Source organism: Zootoca vivipara, chromosome 1, assembly GCF_963506605.1.
Source record: "Zootoca vivipara chromosome 1, rZooViv1.1, whole genome shotgun sequence".
Taxonomy (NCBI): domain Eukaryota; kingdom Metazoa; phylum Chordata; class Lepidosauria; order Squamata; family Lacertidae; genus Zootoca; species Zootoca vivipara.
Window position 1 is genome coordinate 79,564,470 of NC_083276.1, and position 22,017 is coordinate 79,586,486.

The following is a 22,017-nucleotide window of genomic DNA, read 5'->3' on the forward strand; positions in this document are numbered from 1 at the left end:
ACATGATACAAACCATACAGGGGAACTGAAATGCATAAAATACCAGTCATATCTAAAGCCAAAGTTTTTCAGGTGATTGTTCCTAGGAAGCGTATATATTTATGCACATCAGGCATGCTAAAATTTGTACATTAACAGTTTTCAGTACCTTCTTTTTTATTCAAAGTAAAGCTAAGGGGGATCTCTCTCATTCTGCTGGTGCAATTATTTAGTTGAACACAACTCTGTATAACAGAAATATATGCTATTAAGTGTTCATGTTTTAAATATCTGCACATGTTCAGAAAAAGAAATCCAGTTTGAAATTGTTGGAATACAATGTTCAAACTATATTTCCTGTGGGAATATTTCATTTTGAACTCTTTCAAATGCTTAGGTTTACAACATGGTAAAGTTAATGTGGCATACTTTAGAAGTTTAATTTTCTATATGCTAGTCAAATAAATATGGTAAATCAGAAGTTCATTGATTTAGGGCAGTGGAAAGTGTTTCAGATTGATCAACATCACTGGATATGGAATTGCTGTCTGTGCATTGATCAAAGAAGTATATAGTAGTGAGATGTAGTGGGGGGGGGAACCCACCTTTTACTTGCCGCATTGTCCTCTCTTCTTGTTTAATCAAAGCCCTCTCTCCCCATCTTGCAGCTCTCTAAAGGATTCAGGGGATGCTTGGCGTGAAGCATATCTGTATGGATAAGAAGCAGCAGGGACTTGAGGAGGACCATGAAGATGCATCACAGACTAGAGGGCAGCTAATGTGCTATGAAGAATTTGGGGTCTGGTGGGTGAGCTGGACAAACGTTAAATAATTATTTTTGGCATGGGGTTGGGGGACTCCTGAAACTTTCCTACATTTATGCACAGTGGGTTTTTGTGTGTGTGCACATGTTGTTCTGGTTGCACTGTGGCTTTTAGGGTGACAGGGTCAAGGAAAGGGAAGGTCTGCTTCATGTAGAAGTACATCTTGCTTTTTGTTGCATGTATGAGTTTGAAACCTGACTCTCGTCTTCCTTATGGTCGGTGAGGGATGCTTTCAGAGGGGGTGTGTTTAAAGCAAAAGGGCAGAGCTGCAGTGGGGAACTACAATGCAGATGTAATATTACTTGCAAAAGCCACGTGTTAGGGCTTATCTACACTTACTTTTCCTCTAGTCTTTCCATGCATGGTCCACACTATAAAGCTCTGTGTTTGAATGACCTTTTCCTTTTCCTTTGGAGCTTTCCCCACAAAAAACCTGCTCTTTAAAGCACAATCGGAGCAATTGGCAATCCGCTGGAAATCTGAATCGATGTTTGTGCTGATTGAGTGTTAAAGAATGGGTTTTCAAGGAAATCTCTGGGGCAAAAAAAGAAAACAGCAACATTCAGACATGGAGCTTTTATAAGCGTGCACCTGTGCCTGGAAAGAGCAGGGCAAGAGGTAAGTGTGGATAAGGCCTTAGTTGAAGGTCAACTTTAAATCTTAGCTTCAGCTGCAAGCTCAGGGATGCAGTTTCAGGTTTGCATAGAGGTAAGGGACCAGATAACATTACTGAGTTTAAAGCTGAGTGTGTTCATGTTCCTGTTTCAAAATGTGTTGTATTAAGAGCCGTTGGTTGCTGATAGTTTTCTTCAAAGCCTCATAATAACCAGAGAAAGAGGTGCTCCTGGAGAATAATCACATGTGATCTGAACTCTCCTCATGCACCCCTCCTCCCAAACAGCACATATTGTACAGGATGACCTTTCCATGCTGAGGTTAGGAAACGTTTTCTCAGCAACTTGTATTCATCTATCTAAAGTTATCACTGCCCCAACATCTTCCCAAAGGTGGTTGCCTTCACATGATGGCAGACCAAAGAAGTGCCTCTTCCCCTCCACTATGCACTTCCGAGAATGCTTGAGCCTGGGCCTCTACACCAATGCCTGATCCCATGACTAGCGCTCCTCTTTTGAAGGAGAGGAATTGTGTGGTTGCAATCTCAATGTAATCCGGTATCGGCATGAATGCCTTTGCTTATAGTTCTTTGAAACCACACTCTCTTACTCCATTACTACACAAAGGCCGCTGGGAATGTGTTACCCGGGGCAATGCCTCTTGCCTGGTGATTATCTGGCAGTGTGATTGAAAGTATTAAATAGTTCAGTATTTGTTGTCTTGACCCACAATTGGAAGCACCGACCTTCTGTTGGTCCTTTAGCACAGCCCTCTTAGGATGTACACCACTTCATGTGTACATAATTGTATTTATTTGTATCTTTTAATATATTTCATAAATTTTATTTGGGTCAATACGTGTGGCTGTCTTTTTTTCTCCCTGTTCTTCTTATTGGTTCAAATAGACAAGAAGAGCTGACCCTAAACACATTGTATGTGGATTTGTGTATTTCTCCATGGCTGTGTCAGGTTAAATTTGCATGTGGTCTGAATTAACCTCTACCATAGTGATGGGGACCCCAGTCAGTGAAAATGAAGGGTAAGAAATCTGCCACACTCCAGATGTTGCTGGACTACAACTCCCATCGTCCCTGACCATTGGCTATGCTGGTAGGGGTTAATGGGAGTTGGAGTCCAACAACATCTGGAGAGCACACAGTTCCCATCTCTGCTCCAGCAGGTGGCATTGTGAGCCTCTATCAGTCCAGCATATGAAACAAAACAAAAAAATCCTTCCAGTAGCACCTTAGAGACCAACTAAGTTTGTCATTGGTATGAGCTTTTGTGTGCACTATGGCAGACCAACACGGCTACCTTCCTGTAACTAGTCTAGCATATGTAAGGTTCCACATACTATAACTGGAGATGCCAGGAACTGGATCATAGATAGCGAGGATAGAAATGTAGATTTAATTACTTGGGCAGGCCCATCAGATTGCAGTTTATTTGGGGGTGATTTTTTTAAAAGGAGCAGTCCATGTCTTTAGAGTAAAGATAGTTCTTTTAGTTATGGATGCTTCCCTGCTGTTTAACATTACCTTATGGCAGGCTTCTTCAAACTCGGCCCTCCAGATGTTTTGAGACTACAATTCCCCTCATCCCTGACCACTGGTCCTGCTAGCTAGGGATCGTGGGAGTTGTAGGCCAAAAACATCTGGAGGGCCGAGTTTGAGGAAGCCTGTTTTATGGAATCTTACAGCACCAAGTGACTCATTATTCAAATGCATCTGTCTAAACATTCCGCCAGAGGGAGTTCTATCCTTGATAGGTTGTATCCACCTTCCCAGGAGGTAGAAGCTTTTAGTGAAAGTGGTTGCTCAGTGACTCAAATAAGTATGGGAAGTACAGCCTTGACCACACTTTTTTGTGCCGGGCCTGAGCTTGGTGCCCGGCATTTCTCACACCTCTCTTTAAATTCTTTATTTGTGGTTTTACCGTTTCTTTTTCTTAAAATGCAACACACACCCTGCACCAAATCCCTTTCTTCCAGCCAAAATACATTTTGGAGACCAAAATAGTATGTTTCAGAGGAGGCATATGGTTGGCTGGAGTCCCTAAGTTAGTGGAACTCAAGTTCCATCAATTTCAATGGGAACCATGCCATTACTGATTTGTCTCCTTCATTTCAACAAGAAACAAGTTCAACCAACTTAGCCTGCATCCAACCCATTATCTGAAACATACTATATACACTGTGGCACATCAGTCTGCAACTCACTTACCCATATTCCCCTTAAACCAAAACTCAGAAAAATGGAGGGGGGGGGGGAAGCAGAAGGAAACAGGAAATGAAAGGGAGAATACACTTTGCAAGGGACTAACACTGCTTATACACCATACATTTAAAGCATACATACTCAACTTTTCTCATACCAGCTGGTTGTTTTATAATTTATTTTATCTTTATTTTCAACATTTTTATACTGCCTGTTGACCATAAGTGCTCTGGATAGTGTACACTTGATTTTTAATACAACAATAACACAGACATAAAATATAAAAGTACAGCATGAACATAAAATCAAGCGCCAATTAAAACATCAGAATAAAACCTGTAGTGTCCAAGTTCTAAACACAAACTTATTTTCTAACTGAAAAGCATGTTAATCCACAACCTATTTGCTAAGGGGAATATCAATAACCCCATAGCACCACCTTCTGCAATCAACCATCAGAGTCAGAGGGGAACCACTACACAACATGGTACCTCCCAGTATCCAACCAGGCAGCCCACCCTGAAGGATGCCATCATCTGTGATATCGAGAGCTTCAAGTGAATCAACAGGGCTGCACTTGCCTGTCCCTCGCTTGGCAGAGGTCATCTCACAGACTGGCCAAGGCAGCTTCCACTCTGAAACCAGGGCTGAATTAGAAATTAGAAACAATGGCCCACAGGCCTCATTAGGCCCATCTGCCTCCCCATTTGGCCTGTAAGTTATGTCCACCTGCCCTGCACCTGACCATCACCCAAGGCCTCAGGTTTATTGTTAATATCTCAATATCTCAAGAAGAGTTGTTTCCCAAATGGTTATGTAACAATTGTCTAGCACAGGCACCCCCAAACTTCGGCCCTCCAGATGTTTTGGACTACAATTCCCATCTTCCCCGACCACTGGTCCAGTTAGCTAGGGATCATGGGAGTTGTAGGCCAAAACACCTGGAGGGCCGCAGTTTGGGGATGCCTGGTCTAGCATGTCAGAAAATTCTTTCCAGCATCTGGTTGTGTTGTGTCTCGCAGCTTGTAATAAATGGCTTTTATTATGCAAAGCCAGGTTGGTATCTTGAAATATTTTTAATAAAGTGAATTTTGGCTTGACTTCCAATTGTTGTTTTGTTATTTTATTAACTTCTTGAAACATCTAATTCCAGAATTCCCACCACATGTGGAAATATATACCAAGTCTGGGGCAGCCCCTCCAGCAACATGGTGAGGCACCAATATACATCTGCCAGCTTCTTAGGGGTTAGGTACCATGGGTTTTAGGGTTAATTCTCTATAGTTTGCCAAAATAGACAAGGGTTTTTGTTGTTGTTGTCCAGAGTCTATTTCTAGGGAAATGGGGGGTATCTAGGAAGGATTTCTCATCATGGGTTAGTGATGGTATAGGTAAGTTTCTAAGAAATTGTGGATATCTTTTTTATTTTGGGATTGCAAGCTACGGTATATAACTTAGAATAAAAGGAGGCAAATTCTGAGCAGATGTCTTTTGGAGAGAACATTTTAGTGCCATTGCTTTTTTGAATATTGTGTACCCTTGATTTAGATTTAACTTTGTAAATCTGTTTGCCAAAAGTCTAGATTTTTTTTACCTCAGTATTCATTAAATGTGTTGTTTCATGTATGAAGTTGACCACAGAATCATAGAGTTGGAAGGGTCCCAAGGGTCATGTAGTCCAGCCCCCTGCAATGCAGGAATCTCAGCTAAAGCATCCATGACAGATGGCCATCCAACCTCTGTTTAAAAACCTGCAAGGAGGGAGAGTCCACCACATCTTGTAGGAATCTGTTCCACTGCTGAACAGCTCTTACTGTCAGAAAGTTTTCCCCAAATGTTTAGTTGGAATCTCCATTCTTGTAACTTGAAGCCATTGCCTCGAGCCCTACCCTCAAGAGCAGGAGTGATGCAGGTGGACACAGTGTGCCAGAGATATGCCACATATGCCACCTTGAGACCCCTGGGGGAAAGCTGGGGTATAAACACTATTTTATTTTCTTTAAAAACTAGAGTGATTCATTCACCACGATTTTTAATTTCCCCATGAAATGGAAGAGTTAGGTTTGCTATATTACATAGGATCCATTTGACGTTTTATTGTGCTTTTAATATTCTGTTGGGAGCTGCCCAAAGTGGCTGGGGAAACCCAGCCAGATGGGAGGGGTATAAATAATAAATTATAATTATAATTATAATTATTACTCCAGTGTTTGATTGTTTCCTTTGATGAAGGTATACCTCATGGACACCCCCTCCCCCCTCCATCAATCTGTTTATTAACACCCAACAATATATTGATGCAACAGTAGCTACCTTGGCATAGACATGATAAAATTGGCATATATACATTAATTCACATTATTTATGTAGCTAACATAGTCTAGTTAGGTGCCATCTAAGCTAGTGCCTGGCATTTTGCCTTTCCATTACGTAGACATTTTAATATTAATTTAGATTTTTCTTGGAGCTATGGTATGATTTATAAGTTGGAGTTATTTTACATGCAACCAATTGATTGAAATACTTTGATATTTAGCTAAGTCATACTCGGGAGCCCACCCTGTCTCAGCAGATCTACTCTTTTAACTTTTTATATTACCCTAAGGCTTTGAGGTAGAGATTAAAGGTACCCCACAAAATTCTCCTCTGCATTTTTTGCTTCCAAGTTAGCAATATAATTATCAAGGTCCATGAATTTAGGTCCATGAATTTCAGCAGGTGTACTCCGAGTAAAACAGTTGCATAGCACCCTTGATCATTGGCATCCATAGATAAAAATATAATAGACATCCGGCTGGGTCAAGGACAGGCCCATCTTCTCCAGCATGTGTGCTGGAGTGGCAAGAGTAATGTATGGAAATTAGGAAGCCTTGGACTTCCCAAATAGTCAATAGGAAACACCTAGAGAAAATCCCACAAGTGGTATTAAAAGAGGATTAATAATGGGTGGACTTAAAAGAGAATGAGGCAAATTCGTGGAGGTAAAGGCTTTCAATGGCTACTAGCCACAATGGCTACCTTTCCTACAGTTGAAGTTAGTATTGTTCTGACCACCAACCTGCTGGGAGTTGCAGGAGGGTAGAGGGCTCTTGTGCTCGGGTCCTGCTTGCTGGTTTCCCACAGACATCTGGTTGCCCACTATGAGAACAGGATGCTGGACTAGATGGGCCATTGGCCTGATCCAGCAGGCTCTTATTATGTTCTTTGGAAGAATAGTAGCAGGCTCTGGTTTCCACCAGGCCTGCTCTCCAGAGAGCTCTGGAGGAGGCCCAAGGCAAGCCCTCCCTCCAGATTCATTTTGCTTGTTCTGTTATAGGGCTGCTTCTAAGTGGCACGCATAAATACAGAGATACTATAAATGTGCTGAGACATAAGCTTTGCTAAACCTTCTTAAGCATGATCTCTTTTAGCTTAGCTTCAATTTCCCCCTCAAGATAATGAGTTTATAATACTCCAGTCCAGGCTTCCCTGGGCCAAAATGTATCCCTTTCTCCTCTCCTTGGCTTGGGACCTGCCAGAGACTTTGCCCTCAAACTGCTCTGACCCTGGGCTTTTCTCTTTCTCCTTGACTGAGTGAGAGACAAAAGCTAGCACTGTAGACACCCCCTTCATATTCCCAGATGATACTGCAATTTGTTGACTACCAAAACACTGGCTATTAACCTAAGGCTTTGGGCTAAAGATTAAAGTTACCTCACAACATTCTCCATCACAGATTTTGCTTGTGTATGTGCTCTGGCAGTGTGAATATTCCCACTGAGTCTGCTCTTAACTTTAATTAGAGCCCCATTTGATGTGGTGTTAACAGCAGCTTCAAGGAAGCCTGTGCAGCCTTGGGACCATGAGTGGTGGGGGAGGGGCAGGTGTACTCTTCGTCTTTGCCTGCCATGACCCTGGTAAAAATGATCTTATCTGTGCGTTCTGATATTGCGATGGATGGCAATAACTTAGTTGGGCAAGGATGCAGTGGCAGCTCAGATTAGGGCACTCAGTTTGTCTCACAGCCTTAATCTTATGACAATCTTATGGGTGTAAATGATGCGTGTGATATGGTTTGCACAGTTAAAGCTATAATATAGGACAGGCACGTCCAACAGGTAGATCGTGATCTACCAGTAGATCACTGGATGTCTGTGGTAGATCACTGGTAGATCACTGGCTCCCCCCAAAGAAGCTCAACAACTTTGGCTCCCCTAAAAAAAGCTCAACATTTTTGTCCTGCGCCCCAAAGAAATGGGGCTTTCCTTCCCCCTAAAAAAACCCCCACAACTTTGACCTGAACCCCCCAAAATGGGGTAGATCACCGCCAGTTTTTAACTTTGTGAGTAGATCACAGTCTCTTGGGAGTTGGCCACCCCTGATATAGGCAGTATCCAGCTTCCTCTTCTAGCACAGGGCCTTTTAGCTGTGCAGTGAAGCTTCTCTCCTTAATCTTTACCCCATGTATCCTCTGAATCTGTTCCAGGGTTTTCCCCAAACTTCTGAAGCAGATTTATGTTGTGTGGAGGGAGAGGAGAAAGTTTTTGAATGTTTGGTAATCTGCCCTAGGAAGGCATCACCTAAGTCTTCACTCTGGCTTCGAGGTCTACACCGCAGTAAGGTCACTGTTGTTTTCCTTTCCTACAATTTTTACTTATATACTGTACTTTTCCGTCTATAAGATGCACCCATATAAAAGAAACCCCCTATTTAGGGGAGATGGCACAGAGTTGTTGAGCTTTTTAAAGGAGGGACTGCTGAAAATCACTCACAGTCTTGTCTTATACACAGAAAAGTACGGTCCTCTCAATCTGCCTTCCATGCTCCATGTCATTACACGTCCTTTACATATAATGCTACTCATTATATATACTCATTTACATACACATCTATAAGATCATTTTTGCCATCCTATATTAAGAGCTCAAATTCATCTTATTATCTTATTTCACATGTTAGTTTATTTTGTGATCATAAGTAATTATTATTTGACAGAGCCAGTTGCTCAAGTTGTGCAATATGTGATGACAGATCAGAATCATCCCACATATGCAAAAGTTGCTGGAAACAATGCTGGCAAGCTAGGGGATTAAAATGTTTGCATAATAGAGTTTTAAGAGATCGGTAGGCAAAAGAAGATGTGGGTGTACAAGACCTATACAAATGGTACAACAGATAGACTAAGCTTGTTCTCCCAACCACACCTCAAAGCAGGTGATCTGATGAAGTCTCAATGGAAACTCAGTTCAGTGATGAAAACCAGCCTGCTAAAGCTACAATGAATCTTAGTTGCGAGCACTACAAGTTTAAAAGGTTTGGGGGTAAACCTGTGCTTGGTTTGAGTTGTGGTCATGAAGTCATACCAAAGACACACCAATTATTGTGTAAAATATGCAATGTGAACCTAACAGAGCAATATCATACTATTCCTGCTGTGAAAGTGGCCTTCCTTCTAGAAGATTATGCCTTATAGAATCTAGTACTATCCTAACAGCAGAAATCTTTTAGCACTCTGCAGGGTTAGTCTTATATTTGACAATGAGCAAGGATCAATTGTCTGACTTGGCCACCTCATTCCTCAGTCTTAATCACAGATCATGTTTGAGCAAGTCCCAATACAGTTCCTTGTGTGCCACCATTGTGAGAGCTACCCATTTATTTCTACACTGTTTTTGTTCTTTAACCAGTTACTGATCCGTAGAAGAAACTCTCCTCTTTATCCCATGACTTTTAAGTTTGCTCAGGAGTTTTTGGTGAGAAACTGTCAACAGCTTTTTGAAATTCCAAAATACACAATGTCTCCTGGATCACAATGTAAAGCTGTAAAGAACACTCTCCACTAAGCAGCGGAAGCAGAAACTGCAGAGGAAGCGTAGTTGTCCAAATACAGTGTGCCACACTCATGTGCATGTTGGATAGAATTGCATTCCTGTGTTTTACTGTAACTGTTGGAATAAGTTAACAACAAACAGAAAGGTGTCTGGGCCACTTGGGCCCTCCTCCTCAACTAGCTCCCCTTAGTTAAGAGTGCTGCTGGATGCTGGTTCATCCCAAATGTACATGACCTTTGGAGAGCAGGGGGCACAGATCTGGTCAGGTCAGGGAGAGACTAGGACTACAGTTCTCCTTGTGGAGAGGGGAGAAATGCAGAATGTTTGAAATAGGGAATTGCTAAGCTTTACTGACTGAATCACTACTGGCAGAGATCACACCTAGAGAGGAAACTTAGTGTGACCCTAGAACCTTGGACCTGGCTTAGCAATTCCTATTGGCTTGGAGGAGCTGGAGATCTGCAGAAGCCTCTCTGTTACCACTAGCTGGTTGGAGTACCTTATTGCAGCGCACCCCAGTTGCTGCTGCAGACTCTCTGCTGGAACAAGATATTGCAACGCTCTCAAATTCTGTGTCCTGAAGAAGTCCTTTCATTAGCTTCATCACCAAACTGTGAGTAAGCCCTAAGGGCACATCCTTCCTTTGGCATGGTGGTGCCCTGGAAGAAGATGGACATGATGAACAAAAAATATTTTTACACTGTTCCCTATATTGCTAATCTCATTGAACTGCTGTTAGCTGAATAAATATAATTGCTTGTTCATATTGTAGGGGTGTGTGTGTGTGTGTTTGAGGGAGAGAGAGTGAGTTAGTGAGTGAGTGAGTGAGTTAGTTAGTTAGTTAGTTAGTTAGTTAGTTAGTTAGTTAGTTAGTTGAGGGAAGGCTGCTACTTAGAGATCCAAATGGGAGTCCCAGGTTTCCTGAAAGGGGGCATGAGCCAGAACTTAATATACGAAGGATATCCCTAGACACTCATCCCTGCCCTGGGGTGCTGACTCAAGGGTTACAACCACATGCTCATTGCCACTGTCAAATAGCTCTAAAATGTTAGTGAAACAAGGCCTCCTTTGCAGAAGCCATGTTGATTCTTCTTTTTCAATCTCTTGGATTTGGTCTGCAATACATAGTTTAGTTCAGCTTATGTTAATGTGGTTTTGAGTAACCCCCGTAGCATGCTGGAGAGAACAATTCTTACATCTCACACCAGGTCCTTCTGGTTGCTTTCAAGGCCAACCCTACTAGGACACAGTCATTTAGTGTATCTAGCAATGTCGCCTTTATCAAGATACTTTTTGCTGTGAGCAACAGGATTTTCAATGGTTTTTTGAAATCCATGTGTGAGTCAGTCTACCAAAATCTGGTGTTCTAGAATTGTAGCAGGCAGTTGTCTGTTTTAGTCAAAAATGGAAGGGGAAGGGTGTAAGACCGGCATGTCTTAAGGTGAAATGGGAAGTACTGTCCCGTCAGCACCCAGCCCTGCCATTGGCACTGTCCTGGTGGAGAGGTGGCACTGGGACCAATTTCTGATGAGATCCTACAAAATCTCACCAAGACCTCACAAGATCTCATGAGATTTCAGCGAGATCTAGCCAGAAAACGGTGCCAATGCCAGATACCTATTTGGTGGGATCAAGGTGCTAACAGTAATAAAGCCCTTAATGGCTTTCTCCATATTAACCAATTGTAAGTCCTGACATCATTGTGGGAATCCAAGCAGGGGTGTGTCCCAATTATGCAGATGATGTTCTCCCAAGCTTTCAGAGTCCCGGTTTAATATAATTCCATTGTTTTATCAGTCCCTGGTCTTTCTTTGTTTTATACTGATAGCTATTGTGGTGGGAGCACTACAGAAAATGCCTGATTCATCGTTCTGTGATATCATCTAAGGGCACTTCCAGACTGTTACTATTTTAGGTTGGGATTCAGTCACCTACTGGAAAATTCAGGTTGATCAATTAAAGTTGATTTGTAGCTCTTGAACAACAAACTTGTTTTTTCAGAAAAGTGGTAAGGAAAGTGACAGAAATGCACTGGAAAGTGTGGGATAACATTGATGCAATTGTCAGGGAGTAAGTTGTTGTGGGTGTGGAAGTTACCAGAACTTTCTAGAACATTCTAGCGGGGGTGTTTTTTTTTAGCTGTCACTAAGCTTCTCAGGGGACACAAGAGCACAACTGGTGTTTTTTCCAGGCTGTGTGTTATCTTTGTTCAAGGCTACTGCTCTGGGCACAAACTATATCTGCTGTCCGCTGAGCAGTTCTGTCATTCTGTCTTCTTCTACTGCATTCAATACTTCTTTATTTCAGTTGTAATATTTTATCCTGTGTGGTGTATTTTTTTATTACAAAAAAAACTGGATTTGCTCTCAGGTGCTAAGTTTTGAACCTACTGAAACTCAGCATGAACTGTATGGTTTTTGAACTCAGTAAACTGAGAAAATGAAGAATTTCCTGCTGCCTCTATGGGTTGTTTTTATGATAATTGTTCTCCACACATCCACTATGCTTCTGCTTCTCTGCTAATACAAGGAGACAGGCGTGCCTGGGCTTTTGGCACCTTATACTCAGCAGTGGAGCAGCTGCCCAGGGCGGGTGTGCTCCCGAGAGAGGGGTGGCATGGAGGTTGCCCTCCCAGGCACAGGATAGCCACTCGGGTGCCCGGAGTGGCATGCGCGCCCTGCAGCCAGGGCGGAGCGAGCTGCCCATGGCAGACATTCAGCGCGCCGCCCGCCCGCGACTCCCAAGCCTCCCCCAAGCTGTCAAATGAAGGGGGAAGGGGAGAATGCCGCCGGCAAAGTGGCTCAGCTCCCCCCTTACCTCGACAGCTCGGGGTAGGTTTGGGAGTTGCGGGTGGGCAGCGCACCGAATGTCACCCCCCTCAGTGAGGGCACCCAGGGCGGTCCACCCCACTGCCCCCCTTCCTATGCCCCTGCTCACACCGTCAGCAACATCATCTAACCTCCCCACAAACAAATTGGAATGAATACTCAATAAGTGGAAGGTAGCATCTAATATTCCGTCCAACAAATCAGGATGGGTGGTTCCAGGTTTTCTGGAAGGGACCAAGTTCAGCCGATGCTTTTCCAATTTTGGAGCATGAGGTGCTGAATGACAGAAAGACGCTGGAGCACATCGCACTATATAAAATTCAACTAACTGCACATTATGTATCAGTCTAGGTTGTCAAATTCCGGCAACTTTTTATAGTAATAATTATAAATATTAGCATTTGCAAATTAAACATTCTAGAATATTTTTGTAATAAAGAGTCTTAATCACCAAGACCACATAACACCGGTCTTGAAAGAACTACATTGGCTCCCAGTACGTTTCCGAGCACAATTCAAAGTGTTGGTACTGACCTTTAAAGCCCTAAACGGCCTCTGTCCAGTATACCTGAAGGAGCGTCTCCACCCCCATCGTTCTGCCCGGACACTGAGGTCCAGCACCGAGGGCGTTCTGGCAGTTTCCTCGCTGCGAGAAGCCAAGCTCCAGGGAACCAGGCAGAGGGCCTTCTCGGTAGTGGCACCCGCCCTGTGGAACGCCCTCTTTGACATCAGATGTCAAAGAGAAACAACTATCAGACTTTTAGAATTCATCTGAAGGCAGCCCTGTTTAGGGAAGCTTTGAATGTTTGATGGACTATTGTGTTTTAATATTTTGTTGGAAGCCGCCCAGAGTGGCTGGGAAAACCTTCTTTCTAAGTAGCTTCAGCATGGATTCCCTCCCCCCCCCCAAAAAAAGCCCACCCATGATTTACACAGTCAGATAATTTAGCAAATACAGTCCATTCCCCCTCCTTTGCCATAATAAGTGTAAATCTTCAGTTAAACATTTTCCTTGTGAAATTTATATCCATTATGTCAAGTTTTAAGCAGCCACATTTTCAAACTATTTATATGGCAAAAAAGAATATTGCATAACTTTTAAATTGTAGCAAAAACCTGCTAACATGTATTCCCAAAGTAGAGGCACATTTCAGCCTAAAGATATGAATGTTACAACACTGTCACATACGTTTCTACTCAGAAATATTATTCCCATTGGCTTCTCATTAAACAAACATCTTCATAAACCCCCCCAAATTAAGCTGCAAGAAAAATACATTTCATATCATTAAAGAAGTAATCCCCCCCCAACAAGACACTAGCAAAAGAGTCGCTTAGCAAACACCAGCACATTCTAACTCAGACCTCACACAAAATATTCCAATATGATATGTGCTGAGTGAGAAATAAACTCACCCAGTGATAAACACTGGGTTAGGTTAAAATTTTCTCCAACATATTCAGTAATAATGCTGAAAAATTAGGAGATTACCATGTATTTCTATGATGTACTCAGGCAAGACATTCTTCCATCTGTGGTAGTAGGATGATGACTTGTTCATAAATCTGTCCCTGTTCTTTTTTCTTTTTTACAAGCATATGATTCTTAAGGGTTTGAGTTCCTTGCAGCAATGTTGAGCTGTATGGCTATGAGCCACTACCAACACCCAGCACGGTTTGCTTTATTTTAAATTAAGGTATTGCTGTGCCGCATGTACTGTCATGGCAGTGGAATCTGTGTGGCATAAGCTCTTACTACAAAATATTGCAACACCCCAGTATGTGAACTCATTTCAATCACATGAGCAAGCAACTGCAAATGTTCTTCATTTTGTAAATATAAAGACAGGCTGTGATTTCCATGCCACGCCCCACGCCGTAAAGTGTAGCCTTATTGCTCTGTGGTTGGCATTGGTACTGCCTTGACTAGAGTTGAAACAAAATAAAAAAATTCCTTCCAGTAGCACCTTAGAGACCAACTAAATTTGTCATTGATATGAGCTTTCATGTGCATGCACACTTCTTCAGATACACTGAAACAGAAGTCACCAGACCCTTATATATAGTGAGAGGGTGGGGAGGGGTATTACTCAGAAGGGTGGTGGGAATGGGTGATTGGCTACTAGGTGTGGTAAACCTGTTGACGACTGTTAACGACTGCAATTGGTCTTACAGGGAAAAGCAAGGGGTGAGATGGGTAAAGATAGCTTTATCATGTATAATGAGATAAGAATTCAGACCAGGTCTCTCCATGGTTTTAAGTTTGGTAATAAGTTGCAATTCAGCAGCTTCTCTTTCCAGTCTATTTCTGAAATTCTTTTGCAATAAGACAGCTACTTTGAGATCTTGTATAGAATGTCCTGGGAGATTGAAGTGTTCTCCTTCTGGTTTCTCTGTCTTGTGATTCCTGATGTCAGATTTATGTCCATTTATCCCTTGGCGTAGGGTTTGGCCTGTTTGTCCAGGCATCTGAACAACATGACCAGTCCAACAAAGTTGATGTTAAAGAATTATTGCTTTGACACTGGTGATCTTTGCTTCTTCCATACACTGGCAATAGTTTGCCTGTCTTCCCAAATGACGTGTATTTTTTTTCCTGAGATACTGTTGATGGAATCTTTCGAGGAGTTGGAGATGGAGTTTATAAGTGGTCCATGTTTCACAAGCACACAGTAAGGTTGGTAGTACAATAGCTTTGTAAACAAGCATTTTGGTTTCCCTGTGAATGTCCCAGTCCTCAAACACTCTGCACTTCAATCAGGAGAAAGCTGCACTCACAGAGCTTAGGCAATGTTGGATTTCGGCATCAATGTTGGCCCCTGTGGAAAGATAACTGCCCAGGTAGGAGAAGTGATCAACATTTTCCAATGTTGCACCATTGAGTTGGATTTGTGGTGCTGTAGAGCGGTTGTTTTGTGCTTGTTGGTGCAGCACTTTGGTTTTTTGGATGTTGAGCAATAGGCCAAGCTTTTCGTAAGCTTTTGTGAATATATTTAGGATGGTTTGTAGATCATCCTCTGAGCGTGTGTACACTACGTTGTCATCAGCATACTAAAGCTCTATGACGGAAGTTACGGTAACCTTACTTTTTGCTTTCAGCCTGTTCAGATTGAAGAGCTTTCCATCTGTTTGATATATGATTTCTACTCTGGAGGGTGTACGTCATGGCAATGAAAAATAATGAATATAGTGGGGGCAATAACATAACCCTGTTTAACATGTGATCCCACTGTAAATGGTTCACTTTGAGAGCCATTGTTATCTGTGATTGTTGCTGTCATATTATCATGGAGGAGCTTAATTATCTTCACAAATTTATCTGGGCAGCCAGTTTTCAAAAGGACAGTCCACAGGGCATTATAATTTACAGTGTTGAAGGCCTTAGTCAGGTCAATAAACACCATATACAGGGGTTGGTTTTGCTCTTTGCATTTTTCTTGAAGCTGCCGAGCGGTGAAAATCATGTCTGCTGTCCCCCTAGAAGGTCTAAAACCATTCTGGGATTCAGATGGGTTGCCTCGGATATTGTTAAGAGACTGTTTGCTAAGATCCTTGCAAGAGTTTTGCCGGCCGCAGCTAATAAAGAGATGCCTCGATAGTTTCCGTAATCTGTTCTGTCAAAGAGATTGCTAATTTTGGCATCCCTAAAAACCTGCTGGGATCTCCTCTCCCCCCCAGATTTTTCCGATGAGCTTGTGATGTTGTTGTAGAAGTTCAATTGCGCCCACTTTGAAGACTTCGGTAGGTATCCCATCAGGTCCGCTGGCTTTGTTGTTTCAATAGCTGTACACAACTCTCCCAGATTTGAAGATTTTGCAGGCTCATCTCTAATTTGTTTTTGTGGAATTTGTGAGAGGACCTCAGCAGCTACAGGGGAGTTGCAGTTAATGAGATGCTGGTAATGTTCTTTTCAGCACAGTGCAATAGCTTCTTTATCTTTTAGAAGTGTGGTACTGTCTGTTCTTTAGTTCTCTGGTTCTTCTTTGAACCTCAGCCTTAGCATTGTCATAGGTTTTTTCTTAGTGGCACAGTTTCTATCTCTTTACCAGATCTGAAAGGCCTTCCTGTTCTTGTCAATAATACATTCAATCTCACTGTCATTCTCATCAAACCCGTCCTGGTGTTTCTTGGTTTGGTATCCAATAGTTTGTTCACAGACTGTAATAATAGATGTTTTTAGCTTGGTCCAGTGTTTCTCGATGTTATCAGGGAATTCCGAAAGCAGACGGTCCTTAAGAGTCGTTTGGAAGCAATCCCACTTAACAGGATCTTGAAGGGCTTGAGTGTTCATTTTGCACCTTGGATTCCTTCCTTGAAGCCTGTGTTGAGGTATAATCTTGATAGCCATCATGGAGCATATTAGTCAGTGATCGGTCCAGCAGTCATCGACACTCGTCATAGCTCTGGTAAGGAGCATATCATGGCGATCTTCAGCTTGGACAATTACATAGTCTAAGAGGTTGCCAGTGGTTTGACCGAGGGTGCCTCCATGATGTTTTTAATTTATTTTTTTGTCAAAAGAGTATGTTGGTAATAACAAGGTTGTGCACTGCACATATCGTCAAAAGTAAGATTCTGTTCTGGTTGCTGTTGCCAATTCCCTCTTTCCCAATAGTCCCAGGCCACAGATTGAAATCCTGACCAGCTCTCGCATTAAAATCACCCAGAAGGATAATTTTATCCTCCTTAGACGTCTCTGTTAGGATGGTATCCGGCTGAGAGTAGAATATTTTTTTAATGCCTTCGTCGGCATCCAGTGTTGGTGCATAAGCGATTAGAATAGTAGCCTGTTGCTTTTTGGCAAGTTTTATTTGAAGGGTTGAAAGTTGCTCATTAATGCCATTCGGGACTTCTGACAAGAGCTTCACAAGATCGTTTTTGATAGCAAAGCCTACTCCCATGTATTCAATGTTCTTATTCAGTTAGACCTTTCCAGAAGAATGTGTAGCCTCCTTTTTCTTCCGTCAGTTGTTCCTCACCTGCTCTTGGAGCAGGCATCCCCAAACTTCAGCCCTCCAGATGTTTTGGACTACAATTCCCAGCATCCCTGACCACTGGTCCTGTTAGCTAGGGATCATGGGAGTTGTAGGCCAAAACATCTGGAAGGCCGCAGTTTGGGGATGCCTGTCTTAGAGTATCCACCTATCAGCGCCACAGCTCTGTGAACTTACTGTAGCCATTTCTCATGCTAACTAGCAAAAATATGCATCAGTTGGGTTTGGCTGCTAATCTCCCACCAGCTGTTTCCCCTCCTTGGGCTGGGCGTGCTCAGCTTTCCCTTAGCTATCCCTTGAAGGACAATCAGGGAGAAAAAAGGGAGCCACTCGACCATGCCTTCTTTCACAATACTCCAATCTTCCTCTGCTTCCCATTTTTCCATTTACCCCAGCAACAGTTAGACAGCATTCTGTCCCACACAACTGCATCTATCTATTGCTATTTTTTAAAAAAATAAAATGAAATTGGGATGAGCAGGTGGCAGGCAGGCAGACAGTGGAGGAGGAGGAGGAGATGATGGTAGGTTATCTAGCCGCACGCACAGTGGAGGAGGAGGAAGCTGACAAGCGCAGGATGCAGCGAGTGCGGCGCTCCTTGGAGGCCGAAACTGCCACCCCTCCTAGCTGTCTGGGGCCTGCTGCTCTGAGGCCACTGCCTCCCCTTGCCTCATGGATGGGCCAGCCCTTATCAAAGGGCAAAGGCTGAGATTGGAGAACTCCAATCCGTTAAACTCTGTTAATACATTAACGAAACTGAATTTATATACTGTTTATATTTGTTTTGAGGGTATGTTTTTTATTATAAAGAATTATTTAAAATACATAATGTGTACCATTTAAAAAGTTAAACCTGTGGAGTTACACAATTTATCGCAAAGGTGTTGTGTAATAAGTATTAATACAAGCAATCTGTAAAGTTCTGGGAAGGGGGAATCTGGAAGCATGTGACCAACAGAGCAAATAGCTAGGAGTGTAATTTTTTTGTTAGTAGAGAGTGATGCAAAAGTTTCACATTAAAAAGTACATAAGAACATGTAGACCAAAAAAAGAGCTAGATGTGGAATGGCTGTTGTTTTGAGGCTGCCCAGGCAAAAGGTAAACCTTGCTTTGATTCCCCCTGACAGGCTGGCTTTCCTGTTTCTCAAGTCAGTTCTGATACCTGGCAAGCTAACAAGGTTTACTGTTCATATGAGAGAGAGAGAGAGAGAGAGAGAGAGAGAGAGAGAGAGAGAGAGAGAGAGAGAGAGAGAGAGAGAGAGAGAGAGAGAGAGAGAGAGAATGACTCCCCTGTGGCACCTGGCCTCAAAATCTTACATGGCATTTACTCACTACTGGTGGCCAATAGTATGTGCAGAACCAAGGCCCCTTCCTTGGTGCAGGCCAGGGACAAACTGCTCTCCATCACCCACGCAGGCCTAAAGCTTTGCTTTGTTACCAAATTACAGTATACAGCTTGTGCCACTGCAAAACATAGCAGCGTTAACAGGCAATGCCTATGGAAAGGGGCCCGGACTGACCTATCTTTTGTTCGCTGCTCTGCTTTCAGTTTGCATTCCTACTCCAGTTCTAGAAACTCAATGAAATCTCAGTCATGTGGTGTGGGTGGCACTCAAAAGAATGACTTCCATGAAGTTGGAGACTTCTTGGAGTTGGAGGCCTATATTTTCTATTATGTTCAGCACCAGTGCTATTTTTCTAGAAAAGATTGGTGCCAGAACTAAACATGAACACCTCCCTTGTTCTCTTATAATGGCAATGGCAGCCACCTGAGAGGTGCTGGGACTGAGTTCCAGTGAGTTCTGGCTGGAAAAAGCCTGGTTCAGCAGACACAAAAAAATTGGCTGGATTTCAACCATGTAAGGTTGAAATGGCACAAGTTAATTGTTTGCAAAATGCAACCTTATTCTCTTATTCCTATGGAAGTAGTCTAACGTTTTCACACCCATTTCATATACAGTGGTACCTTGGTTCTCAAATGCCTTGGTACTCAAACGCCAAAAACCCGGAAGTATGTGTTCCAGTTTTCGGACAATTTTTGGAAGCTGAACATCTGATGCAGCTGTCGGCTATTGTTTCCAGGGCACCTACACCAATCAGAAGCTGCACCTTGGTTTTCGAACATTTCGGAAGTCAACCAGACTTCTGGAACGGCTTAAGTTTGGCGCTTTTGTTTTTGCTATTTATTTTGCGTTTTTGTTTTTGAGGGGTTTTTGGTTAATTTGTTTTTGTGACTGTGTGGAACCCAGTTTAGCTACTGATTGATTGTATGACTGCAGAAATGGATAAAAGCCCCCCATCCAAACAATGACTATCATCAGTGGAGGTAAGAAAAAAGTTTTTTTCTCATCTAAAATACTGTCTTATTTTATACTGTAGTATGGCACATTGATTAGTGCTTTCATTTTATGGATCAGTGGTCTCGTTAGCTAGTAAAATTCATGTTAAATTGCTGTTTTAGGGGTTGTTCTTAAAAGTCTGGAACGGATTAATCTGTTTTGCATTACTTTCCATGGGAAAGCACGTCTTGCTTTTGGAACAGACTTCCAGATTAAGATTGAGAACCAAGGTACCACTGAATCTGCATCTTATCTTTGCATGGTGATACTACTGTTTTTGTGACCCACCTTAGATCAGGCCACATCCTGGGAGTGGTGCTGACCCACCAGTTGAAGATCTATGGCCCTCTGTGTCTGGCAGTGGCTCTCCAGAGTTTTGGAAAAGAAATCTTTCCCAGTCCTACCTGGAGCTGCTGGAGACAAAACCTGGGGTTTTCTGTATGCAAAATGTGCTCTCCCACTCACTTTTGAGGGTCAGTAGTCTTCAGGGTGTGCCTGTGCTTAAAACTGCTCCCCTCGCAGCTTCATCACCCAGCTTGATATTTCAGCTTCATGGGTATGTTCCTCATACTGCTTTTACAGCATATTCAGAACCACAAAGATTTGAAATTAAGTTGCTGATGAGGTTTCTCCTTAATCTCTGGAGACACTAGCAGAGCTGGAGGGACATTCTGTCACACAAGCAAATGGGGAAAAGAAAAAAGAAAAAGAAAATTGAAATGTAATTGAAAATACAGCTGCGTACAGTTAGGTACAGAAAGTCCAGCTTGTGAAGAGAGACTCAATATATACTGTATGGAAAGGGAGACGCCATTGGTCATGAAACACCACATCTTACTACAGGGAGATTATCCATTTTTCTAGGTTAGGCATTCCACTCCCGTTAGACCTGCTGCTAGCCAACCTCCTATGACTTCCTTTGCTTTCCAAGATCAGAGTCTCAGCACAATAGAACACAGTAGCACAAACAGGCCCTGCAAAGCAGACAGACCCTGCAATTTCCTGCACTGTAGGGAATGGAAACCTATGGCCCTCCACTCTCAACTCCCTTCAGTCCCAATCAACATGACCAATGGTGTAGCAACGGTTTCCTTTAGCCAGGGGAGGGCTTTCCCCCAACCCTATCTCCCCAAAACAAGCCAATTCATAGAAATGCTGCCACCACCCTTTGCAAATAACTGCTGCCAGCCCAAACAGAGGGGGAAAGGGATAAGTCCCTCTGCTTTTACAGCTGCACAGCCTGTGTTCACTTTCCATGAGCACAACTAAATTCCAAAACAGTAGGAGCGAGCAGTCTGGAGCACTTTAGACTTAGCTTTGCCTCATGGAAGTTCCCCCAAAAATCCACAGACTAGAAATAATCTTTTTCAGGTTTATTATTTTAAAGAAAACCACATATCAAATCAAGATTACGTAGTTCCCAATTCCAGGTTACAGGTAAACAAAATACAAACATTGTAAAATATACTGACTCAACTCGAGAATGTACTGTACTCACAAACAGAACAGAATTTACTAACACCTTGGCTGCTCTCCCAAAGGTAGGAATCAGGCAAGAGTCTTAGGCAAGTTCCTCCAAGAAGTGAGTAAAAGCCTCTGCTTAGAGCAGGGCTAAGAGCCATCTCCATTACAAAGAACGGGACTTTTATCCTTCTCAGACCCACGAGGGAAAGTTTGAATTAACCAATTAACATACTTGTTTAATTAGGAATTAGCCAATAGCTGGTTGATAGACATCCATCTTATAGCTTGACAGGACAAAAGCCTGTATATGATTTACCCATATCAAAGAAATAACTTCTCCTATTCCCGGACGCCTCCCCATGCAGCTGGCAAAGGTTAGACGCCCTTTCACAGCTAAGCCTTATCCTGCAATCAGCCCATAATTGAAAGTTACCCCCTCTTTCTTGTTATCTCACACAGAAGGCAATTAGCACGGGAAGGCACTTCACACAAGGCTCTTAAAGAAGACCAGAACACATTCCAGAAAAAGGTCGGCATAGCCCATTTCCCAAAATGCCACGCTTTCTCAGTTCCAGAATGCATTCTACCATGAACCCCAGTTTCTGGCTATTCCCAGAGTCTTCTATTTCACTACAAATGGTCAGGAATGATGGAAGTTGTAGCCCAACAACCTCTTGAGGGCCACAGATTCCCCACCTTTGCTATTTGGAGAATGGGTGCCAATTTCTTCCAATGGGATCTTTTTTTGCCATGCAAATTGCAGGCATGGGGTCCCTGGCTTGGATAGAGAGGGGGGAGGGGGAAACCACCATATTCTCAATACTAGTGTCCCAATCTGAATCTGGGAGCCCATTCTAGCAAACTGAGGGACAGTATGGTATATTGGTTAGAGTGTCAGACTAGGACCTGGGAAGACCAAATGTATACTCTGCGTTGAAACAGACTGGG

The 22,017-nt window shown here is 42.8% G+C and overlaps 1 protein-coding gene and 1 long non-coding RNA gene across 4 annotated transcripts in view; one reads left to right on the forward strand and one right to left on the reverse strand.

The window, feature by feature from the left end:
* Nucleotides 1-2,273, forward strand: part of LOC118089057 (acyl-CoA (8-3)-desaturase) — a 22,233-nt gene extending 19,960 nt beyond the window's left edge. The window contains exon 12 of the mRNA XM_035123435.2: nt 648-2,273. Within this exon, the coding sequence (XP_034979326.1) occupies nt 648-699 (52 nt within the window). The 3' untranslated portion in view covers nt 700-2,273. The remainder of the gene's footprint in view (nt 1-647) is intronic.
* LOC132592439 (uncharacterized) overlaps nt 1-14,073 on the reverse strand; it is a 17,437-nt gene extending 3,364 nt beyond the window's left edge. For all 3 annotated transcript variants that reach the window (XR_009557904.1, XR_009557903.1, XR_009557902.1), the window contains exons 1-3: nt 13,765-14,073; nt 12,807-12,992; nt 585-10,103 (exon numbers count right to left, since the gene is read on the reverse strand). This is a non-coding gene — a long non-coding RNA (uncharacterized LOC132592439). The remainder of the gene's footprint in view (nt 1-584; nt 10,104-12,806; nt 12,993-13,764) is intronic.
* Between the last annotated feature and the right edge of the window lie 7,944 nt (nt 14,074-22,017).